The sequence below is a fragment of the Monomorium pharaonis genome, chromosome 2 (genome assembly GCF_013373865.1).
Source record: "Monomorium pharaonis isolate MP-MQ-018 chromosome 2, ASM1337386v2, whole genome shotgun sequence".
NCBI lineage: Eukaryota > Metazoa > Arthropoda > Insecta > Hymenoptera > Formicidae > Monomorium > Monomorium pharaonis.
Window position 1 is genome coordinate 31,806,137 of NC_050468.1, and position 10,911 is coordinate 31,817,047.

General features: G+C 28.4%; 4 protein-coding genes across 4 annotated transcripts in view; 1 reads left to right on the forward strand and 3 right to left on the reverse strand.

Moving 5' to 3' along the window:
* Positions 1-3,132, reverse strand: part of LOC105839254 (homeotic protein spalt-major) — a 296,514-nt gene extending 293,382 nt beyond the window's left edge. The window contains exon 1 of the mRNA XM_036283383.1: positions 3,008-3,132. The gene's annotated coding sequence lies outside the window, so the exon portion shown is untranslated. The remainder of the gene's footprint in view (positions 1-3,007) is intronic.
* A 190-nt stretch (positions 3,133-3,322) lies between these two features.
* LOC105838578 (39S ribosomal protein L46, mitochondrial) lies at positions 3,323-4,854 on the forward strand. Its single transcript, XM_012684241.3, has 4 exons — positions 3,323-3,461; positions 3,651-4,016; positions 4,200-4,342; positions 4,554-4,854. Exons 1-4 carry the CDS (start codon positions 3,410-3,412, stop codon positions 4,824-4,826), a joined length of 834 nt encoding a protein of 277 aa, XP_012539695.1. The 5' UTR covers positions 3,323-3,409; the 3' UTR covers positions 4,827-4,854.
* A 245-nt stretch (positions 4,855-5,099) lies between these two features.
* LOC105838577 (probable 18S rRNA (guanine-N(7))-methyltransferase) lies at positions 5,100-7,382 on the reverse strand. The gene is made up of 5 exons (XM_012684239.3): positions 6,752-7,382; positions 6,601-6,638; positions 6,315-6,493; positions 5,471-5,897; positions 5,100-5,355 (listed from the first exon to the last, which is right to left on the reverse strand). Exons 1-5 carry the CDS (start codon positions 6,788-6,790, stop codon positions 5,211-5,213), a joined length of 828 nt encoding a protein of 275 aa, XP_012539693.1. The 5' UTR covers positions 6,791-7,382; the 3' UTR covers positions 5,100-5,210.
* A 314-nt stretch (positions 7,383-7,696) lies between these two features.
* LOC105838579 lies at positions 7,697-8,665 on the reverse strand. Its single transcript, XM_012684242.3, has 2 exons — positions 8,416-8,665; positions 7,697-8,263 (listed from the first exon to the last, which is right to left on the reverse strand). Exons 1-2 carry the CDS (start codon positions 8,458-8,460, stop codon positions 7,886-7,888), a joined length of 423 nt encoding a protein of 140 aa, XP_012539696.1. The 5' UTR covers positions 8,461-8,665; the 3' UTR covers positions 7,697-7,885.
* Positions 8,666-10,911: the final 2,246 nt, after the last annotated feature.

Sequence of the window (10,911 nt, forward strand, 5' to 3'; positions counted from 1 at the left end):
AAATTAATATAATAATATATCATAACTCAAAACGCTTGATATTGTTTATTATTAAATATATAGATGACAAAAAATATTACATGCTCTTCCGTAAGTGATCAAAATATATTCTTTTAAACGTCACGGCATATCAATCGTAGTTTCGTGATACACTTGAAATCGGCATCTGTTTATCAAATTGCGTATCTAAAGCCGAATCTCATGGCACTGCATGGTATTAGTCTAAACTAAAAATGGTTCTCCGTCGTCTTCGAGAGACAGGCTCGGAATCAAATGGATTGCGAATGGACGGAGAACAGTGAGATCTAGGAGCGAACGAGAGGAGACAATGGTAATGGTATAAGAGCAGAGAGAGAGAGAGAGAGAGAGAGAGAGAGAGAGAGAGAGAGAGAGAGAGAGAGAGAGAGAGAGATAGGACAGACAACAAAAAAGAGAAAGAAGAGAGGAACGGAGAAAAACAGAGCCTCAATGTGGCGTGGGAGGATAGAGGACGGCCGTCGGAATAGCCTCAACTGGACAGCACGTGGACGACTGGACTACCTACTTTTATATCGCTCGGGAAATAATGGGATTCCCATCATGAAGTGGATTTCCCTTGGGAGCCAGTGGACATCGATGCACCCGTCAAGAGATCCAACACCATCCGACGCCCGTATCCTCTATCGGTCTCCCGCACCCCCGACGTTCATCATTCGTGCCCTCCCGTACTCATTCACCTGTTCGGAGCTCGCGTCCTCCCGCGTTACACTTCGCTGCGTTAGAAAAATGACCGGAGCTAAGTTTGAAGGATCGAAATAGTCTCTCAATTAATTTAATTAATCAAATTTCTCGTGTAATAAGTTCTTTTTCTTCCCCCCACCCTCTGTGATTTACATGTATGTACAATTGCTGAAATTCAAAGTGCTGACAAATTAAAGAAACCTATTCAACGAAAGTATAAGTTGCAATAAACATTTTTTAATCATTAACAGACTTTAACTCGAGATTTAATTTATACATTATTATTCAAAAAAATCGCTGTCAATAAATCTTAAAATTATAACTAATTTTATCAATTTTGCTGATAACAATGCATAAATTTCTTAAGTTTCATATAGCAGTTTTTGTACAAAATTATTTTTAATTTTTACGTTTATTATATACATTTTTCATGGGAATAATAGTTAATTAATTTTGTATTATGTAAAAGCAATCACTTAAAATGATTTCTATACTCTACTTAAAGTTACTATTATTAATTGCATAGATATTATATATTATCGATTGTTCTGCTTATTAATCACAGAGCATAGGTTAATTTTATGTAGATTTCTTAAACAAACAAATACCAATTAAGTTAAACAATATTTAAGTTTTTATATATTTAGATTTACTCAATATTTTTAAAAAACCAAGAAGAAATGTTTTAAACAATAAAAAAAATTATGACTGAACTTTATTTTCTGGATGTAAAAATTATTCCAGGTATTTTAATATATATGTAATAATATACACATAAAAAATAATTATTATATATAAAATATAATTATATGTAATGGTATATAAAATAATATAATTAATCATAATTTTACTTTTTGTAAAAAAAACAATGTAAAAGTTATTTTTCTTGTTATTTTTTCAATTAGTCTTATTACTTTTTCTATATATGCGAACAGAAATTATACAGATAAAAGAAACTATTACAATTAATGAAGCTGTTAGCTTTTTGATAACTTTAAATATTCAAAAAAGTTCAAAAGAATTTGGCGTTTCAAAGAGAACTTCAAATTTCACAACTTCGAATTTTCAAAGGTTCTAAAGTTTGAAGTTTCAAAGTTTGAAGTTTACTTCAAAATTACAAATTTTTTTGAACCTTCAAATATTCGAAATTATTAAAAGATAATCACCAAAATATTTATATATTTTTATAAGAAAATGTTTTATTTTTTATAATTTATTATTATAATACAGAATTATTATTATTACGCATTAGAGCCATCTCACCGCATACTGGTTATTTTCTCAAAAAATATAATAGCAGTCGGTATAAAAAAAAATAAGAGCAAAATTATCTAATATTGCTAAAAGTTTAGAAATATTAATTAATTTTTAGAATGGTTATCCAAATAATTTAGCCTCAAAAAATTGATTTACTGAAAAAAATTAATATTATTAATTGATAATAATTAAACTTATGACTAATTGCAAGAATTGGCTTAGAAGTTCAATTATTAAAAAATACAAATTATATATATATATATATAATTAATTATTAAAAAATACAAATTTTATATATATATATATAAAATTTGTATTTTTTAATAATTAATACAAATATATATATATATATTTGTATTAATTGTGATTAAACCAAATAATTTTATGTACAAAAAAATTTATTTATATAATATTAAACTTTAATTATTCATAATTTATCATTTATTTATAATTTTTGCCATTAATTTTATAATTTAGAGTTTATCTCAATAGATAAATAACTGTACTTCCGCTGTTATCCCCTGTTCAATTAACTGTGTCTCTCTCATGATTTCTGGAATGTTTGTACAGATGGCGCAGATAAAAAAGCTTACTACTTATGTTCAGAGAAAAGTAAAATAGGGATTCTTATTATAGCTTTTGAAAGTAATGCGATCATATTAATTAAAGTAATGTCACATGACAAAAACACAAAAAAATTGAATTTAAATCAGAGAAACGCATATTAGTAATCATTCGTGAAACAGATTGCCTACTCCCCTAAGACAACTTTTTTAAACATTTATATTCGACGAAATTTTCCACGAAAATTATAATCAGCAATTATATAAACATATTTATAAAAATAAATACAAACGAGTGTTGACCTTTTGTAAAATATTGATAATTGCGCATTTAATTTTAAAATAGATCGAGTATTTCGGCAATACTGTAACTATACTCGCTTTAAATATTGTGATCGCTTTGAATATTGTTGCAAATGTGATCAAAGCACAACACATATTAATATTAAAATATAACACACACATACTTGGAAACTGTCGTTGCACTTTCCTTCCAGAAATTCCGGGCGGCAAACAGCGATGCGAGGATGAGACGTGCGAGAGCATTGCAGACTTGACTGCGGGAGCACGGAAGTTGTACGGCATACACCGATTGTATATTTCACGCGCTGTGAACACGTCTGTCACGGGACAGTCTTGCACAACAGTTTCTTACGTGTAAAATGCACTTTTGAATGTCAATCACGATTTGCGAAACGCGAAACGACATGATCACGACTCGTTCCACACCGGCCGACCGACCACAATACGAAATCTATCGAATGGCAACATTGCGATTCTCGAAGTGTCGGAACGATCGAGACATCGAGAATCGAGACGTCAACCGTGACGATTAATTTTGTTGAGGTTAGGGGATAACCACTCGAAAAATGTTGAAACAAATTTTCCGGCCATACAGAAATTTAAATCAGATTTTACCGGGTAGGCACAGAAACAGTTGCTTCCTTCCTCTTCCGTTTGAATATCAGAAAAAAATGATAATTTAAAAAAAGTGGTAACTCTAGCTGTGTACTATTAACCTTCAATATGATTACAACTTTGTTATTTAGCTGTAATAATGTCATGTTTGTAATTACATATTAATGTCTCGTAACTTTTTTTTTCATACAGATGGGTCAAGAGAAGCTGCTGCAATATATCCCAGTGTGATACGACAACGCAACGCACGGACGTTTTGTACTGCTACAGCTAAGAGAAAATGGGACTTGTACAGTGCTGTCTGCTTAGAACGTCACCCAGTTATAATAAAGCCAATGCAAGAAATAGAACTGAAATTTCACAATATATTAAAAAAAATTGAATATGAAAATAGTTTAAAGTCTGATCATGAATTGAAGAAAGAAAAAGAAGAGAAATCAAAGAGCGTCCAGGATGATGCAGATACAGATAGAGATGCCAAGGTGCAAACTCTACAAGACATTGAGGAAAGCTATCAAGAAGAATTAGACAGTTTCAAGTTTGCACCAACAATTACAGGTATGCATTAATCTTTTCTCCGTAAATACAAAGCACAAGATAAAATATGAAAGAATAAGGGGGGTTTATATTTATAAAAACAATACACAGTATCAAATATTCTTCTGAAAATCTCAGAAAACTTTTTACATTATATGTGATTTATATATTTATATACTTTTAATATAATCTGTATTTTTTTAGAATTTGACGAACAAAATATAACATTGTCCTTAAACCGAAAACTGGACAAAAATTTATTGTTATTAGTACAACAAAAAGTGGGTAATTCCCATTATTGGATACCTCCTCAAGGTATTCGAAAGGAAGGAGAAACCATGAGACAAGTATGTTTACAATTTTATAGTTTTACAGTTTTTTCTGTAATTAATTTTGTATGATTTCTATAACAAGAATAATCTTATAATTCTACAAAAATGATTTGATGGAAATTATTTGTTATTATATATATTAAAAATTAACTTAAATAATTACAATAAATTAAATAATTATATATATATATATATATATATATATATATATAATTTTTTTTTACAGACTGCAGAGAGAGTATTACAAGACACATGTGGTGCAAAAATAAAAGTAAAATTTTATGGAAATGCACCTATCGGATTTTATAAATACAAATATCCTAAAAAACTTTGTGAGCAAGAAAGTTACGGTGCTAAAGTATTTTATTTTTTGGCAAAACATATAGATGGAGATGTCACCAATGATGTAAAATATCAATGGTTGGATCATGAAGAATTTAAAAAAGTGTTACCTAATGGAGTGCAACGAAGTATTTCACAATTTATGTTATTTACTTAAAGATTAATAAAAAAAATATTAGACTAAATTCTTTCATCTATATTTGTTTATTACTGTCATAATACCTAAATATTACAAAGGATTTCTAAGATCATTTAAAAAATATGTTTACATTTATACCTAGATTATTAATTATTGCCATGATTAATTTTTATTTCTTGTAAACATTCTTTAATAAAAAATTATTTCGAGCATGCTTATGTGTTATTGAAGAAAATATTTTGTCATGTCCACATCATTTTCAAATATTTCACATTTATATAGAATCAAGAATTAGATTTTTATAAGTTTATTTATATTATTATAAGTTTAGTTATATTATAATTATATTTATAATTAATTCAAAATTATTTAAAATAGTGTTTTATCCTAACAAAGTACATCTCAGAATCGACCGGATCTCTTTCGTCCAGTATATTTGGTAGTTTCTCTAACTTCTTTTCCTTGTCGTCGCCGCCTTTCTTTCTTTTCTAAAATCCAATCTCTGCTTTTCTTCAATGATTTACCCCTCGCTTTCTTTATGTATTCCCTGTGATAAAAATGAGCAAGAAATTAGTATTATTTTCGAAAGATAGAAATGCAATTAACGACATGTTAAAAATGATTGTATAAATTACAAAATGAAGATAATGAGAGGATCAAACCTTCTTGAATTAGCAACGGTTTGTCTATCTTCATTTTCTACACCTAGTGCTTTTGGAAGTGGAGCAGCTCCTCCAGTCATTAAAACTAAGAACATTTTTTTTGCTTTTGTGCTGTTTGGATAATCAACGACCACGCCACCGTAAAATCCAGCTTTCGTTGCTTGTGATGTGATTAATTCAACCTGTTCACTGTTCTCTGGATAAAACTGTAACACTGCTCTTGCAGTCCTTGACAAGCACGCATACAACGTCGAAAAGAAACGATATAGGCGCTTCGTAGGATTGTGCGAAGCTTTGTTTGCGTAACATAACCATTGAAGGGCGGAAATACTAACGGCACCATCAAACGCACCAGCTTTAAATGGCAATCCGTGACCTATATCTCCTAGGATCAAGTCACCATCTGTTTCTCTTTCAGCAGCTACCTCTAAAAAATTATATATTCATTTGATTTTATACAATATTACTCATTTGTTATATCATATAACATCATATCTCAGATACAAAGTTCTTCAAATTGTATGTTTTAAATCATTAAGGCTTTATAATATTATTTTTAATATTAATCTAGTATAACAATTTTTAATTTATTGATTATAAAGTATATTATAGAGTATAAAAGTATCATAATTATCAGAAATAAAAGTAATTCTTTATTCAGATCAAATTCTTATTAGAAGTCTCTTTTATTGCTGACAACTAAATAATTTCTGAGTTATTGAGCTATTGTATAGTAAATGAGTGATATTAATATGATATTAATACTTAAGGAACATAAGGTACTTAATGTTACATATGCTATAGAAAACAAAATATAACTATATATCATAATTAAAATACTTACTAAGCATAGCTGAAGAAATATCAACACCAATCCATACGTGTCCCTGATCCTCCAATACACTGCCACTGAGACCTGATCCACAACCAATATCCAAAAGCAAGCAACTTTCATCCTCAGGTAATAGAAGAAGTTCTATAGCACGTTCGCACATCTGCACTTGGATTTCTATCATGCGAGAGCTGTACAAACATTAATTTATTGCAAAATTACAAATAAATAAATATATATATACATATATATATATATATATATATATGCCATTGGTGTAAAAATTATCTAGATATACCTTTGTGTATACTTCTTAGCTTCGGTTTCATCATAATACTGTCACAAAAAAATAGCATTAGTTTCCCCTTGATTTATTATAACGTTTTTTAAATGTTTACTGATTACGAGTAAACAATAATTGCAAGTCAATCAAGCTTACTACAACTTACCACATCAGGAGGTGCCAAATGCTCTGGACGTTTGGACATTTTAAGTGCTGTATACGTCTTCTAATAGTTTTTATTTTTTATATCTATTCTAAGCTATTCCTTCTTATATCGTTTTTAAGCTATTTATTTATCCTATTATCCATATATAGATAGACAATTTAACAAATAATCTTTGATATCAAAAATATAACCTCCGATAAGTATTAGCATCTGTAAGATATTTCAGGCTTTGTATCTGCAAGACTTTCACATCAGTACTAGTATATTATTGCACTTTCAATATCATGTGATCTATTCAATACGTTTTAATTCGTCAACCTCCAATATGTTCGATAAATCAATACTTGCCCATAAATATCTTTAATAAACGGAATAAATGGAATAAACGCACGTGTCTCGCAAACAAAACCTAACCTAATCTTTAAACAGATGGCCTAATGGCCATCTTTTTACATGACTTTTGAACGCACAAAGTTTCATCCTTTTTTTCGTCTATTAATTATATTAATAGAAGATATTAATTAGATTAGTTAATAGATAATAAATATTAATCAGATTTGAAGTGTTTTATACACAACAATAAAGTTTTTAAAATAATTAATAAATTTTGTTCTTAATACACAATTTGCAATAAATAACACTTTTCTTATATAAAACATGATTGATCGGTTTTATATATGCCTTTTCATATATTTATATATTCTAGATTTTAATCTAATCTTTTCTATACAAACAAAAACAATATTAATTTCAATTTTTTTAATTATATATTAAGCAACAAAAAGTTAATTCTATACATTTATATTAACAAATTTACTATAAGAATCAAGTTATTTATTAAATTAATTGGAGCTTAATCATTATAATGCTCACATTATAATGCTCTACCAATTCTATACAGTAGTAGTCTATTTGCATAAAATATCAAAATAATCAATTAGAATATAATTTGAATAAATAAATTTATATACAGTAGTTTACATAATAGGTTACATAGTAAATTACATAACTTAAAAAAGATATCTTTAAATAAAGTTTAAAAAATGTTTTAAATCATAGTAAATATATACATAGTGTGAAATACAATGTTTATTAATTGAAATTCAATTATGACGTCACAATGTAAATACTTTATTAATTATCCTTTAAAGGTAATAACAATAACCTTTCTAACAAAGCGCTATTACTTGAACTTTGATTTCCAATGCATTGTTTGAAAAATTGCTGGAGATGCGATGGATCGTTGGCATGCAGCAAAATTACCAATGCATATCTCCATATTACAGGTTCCAATTCGACAGGATATTCAACAAGTTGGGGAAATAAATCTAACAAATGGTTCCAATATTGATGGGCAATACAAGACCGCATCTCTGATAATAACCAACTCTTTGAGAATCCAACTGCCGTTCTATTATTTTTATATTTTTCAAACTTTTTGCAAAAGTTTTTCTTTGTAATTTTTTCTTCTTTTTTTCTTTCCATGTTATTAATATATTTCAAAGCCTTGTCCTACAAAAAAGTGCGGTAATTATTTAGTTTAGATTCTAAACTTTAAAATCATCATCTCAAATATCGAAATTATATCGATATTTTGAAATGTAACACAACATCCTAATTTCATTAACATTTTTCCATCGAATTTGCTAGAATAAATTACATACCACGTTAGACTTCGTAATTTTTTGAGCTGACGTTGAATGCGACATGGTTTCACACGAGTAAAGACCTAATCCGATGATCTGAGAGTAAAAACGGTCATCCCGTCGTAACTTAATTACGACTTACGACTCGTACACTCGTAGCCTAGGGGTGCGTTCGGAGAGACGCTATTAGCGCTATCAGCATCAGTTTATCCTTGTTCTACTTTTAATGAGTAATGAAGATGGACTGATGCTGGTAGCCAGTGGTGCAAGATCGTGCGATTTCTCGCGCACGCGCAGTTACTCACCACGCATGGAGCTGATCACATGACCATTCAGTCAGGCTCGTATATACGGGCAATTTTAATGGCACTTCTGGCGATTAACAATACACATAAGCATTTTTATTTAAATATAAATATATAAGTATTGTATATATAAGATAATATAATATAATATGGAAAATACTAAAGACTCCAGAAGCCAAAGATTTCAGAAACCAAAGGAAATGCAAAATAATTAATCCATATGTTTGTTATTAAAATAATTTTATTTAATTTATTATTTAAGATATCTTTATTTATTTAAGATAATAAATATATTTAATTCATTTCTTAAGTTACTTATTTATTACAATTTGTATATTTTTATTAAAAATTACACAAAAAATTGTTTAATTACTTTGTTGAAATGTTTGTCATATTAATATTTTAATTATATTTTATATATTGATAAATATTTATATGTAAATTGTTTTGTTATATGTATTTGTTTTGGAATATTGGTAAGGTTTTCTGCAATTTCCCTTACCCATGCAACAAATGTTGATATTCATGAAGTAAGTAGGTTGCAGACGCACTTAAACTTTATTATTAGTATTTATATGCCATATTATTTTATTGATAAAGATTTTTGTTCCATTTTTTACATTTCCTATACGTTTTTTATATGTGTGTGATTCCTAGACTTTCCTGTAAAGATCCTAATAATACCATTCTCTTCAAAAGAATACGTACGCTACTGAGTGGCTGTTCGGACTGACGTTACTGCGCGTGCGCGAGAAGTCCCACGATCTTGCACCACTGCTGGTAGCGCTAATAGCGTCTTCCCGAACGCACCCTAGGTGTTCCGTCTATCAGCGCCTCTATGTGCACATTGAACTATGTAGTCAAATGTTCACGAATCCCGTAGGTAATGTACACGACTTTTTGGATTTCTTCCGTACTATGTCCACAATTATTTAGTTCTGTTTCATGCTATATCCATAAATTTTACAATTATATGCATTTATTTTTCAAAATCTATTTTATGCAAATGTACATACATAATCGTGTTCTATAAGTGTGCATTACTGACACTGTACAGCACAAGCATTATTTTTATTTTTTCTACTTTTTTGGAAGTTATTCCGTCGTATGTATTACATAAGGTAGTTTGCCTTCAGTACAGTTTCCCTTTAAACATGCGCTCTCGAATCATCTCCAACATAATTAAATTACTAATGTTTATTATATATTATAATCGCTACCTATCCTATATGGCGAATTGAAAGACTGGAAAAACCATTATATAGCTTATTAAGTTTATTTTAAATTTAAGTATATGTATATATAGTAATTGCATGGTTTTTAAATTAATTAAGTCTTTAAGTATATTTTATTTAAAAAATTAGATTTTTAGAAATCACGCAATAGACGCAAATGACATTATTCAGTGAATTAATGGAATTGATTAACACTGACAGCTCATTAGATTCTGATTTATGAACAGATAGTACTGATCAAGAGCTGCTATTATTAAATGATATGGTATTATGTATATATAAAGAATATACATAAAATATATAATGTATATGCATATATAAAATAAAATATATATATTTTATTTATTAGAATTTTATTAGAATTTATTAGAATTTTAACTAAAATTTTAAAGTTTAAATAAATAATATTAATATATATACATATATATATTAATAAAGTTGAAAATGTATTTTTTATATATATATATATATATATACAGATATATATTAAAAAAACTACCTGTTATTTCTTCTCTAAAGCTCTCTCACTCGCTGTCTCCTTCTAATTACTTGCCAAACATAATTTCTCGCTCTCTTTTTCAAACTATTAATTTATCTATCTACCTATCTTTTTCCGATCAAACTTCTTTCTTTCTGAAAGATATATTTAAAAAAAAAATTTTAATTATAAATGATAATACATTTACTTTTCAAACTTTCTCTATTGTCGGTCAATGTACGCTTATGAACTATATTTTCGCTATCCTCTAAGGAAAGAATAGAGATTATTACGCGAAATGTCAAATTCTAAGATACCTAATATTATACTTTATTATTTACAGCACCTTCTACCTCTCACACTAATCTCTTTTTCTTTCTCTATCAAATTTCTTTCATTTTTCAAATACGGGAACTGGCTCGTTTTCTCTTTCTTAGTCAAATTTTGTTTCTCAAACATTTCTATTTTTCAAATACGGGGAACTGTCAAAAGTTTT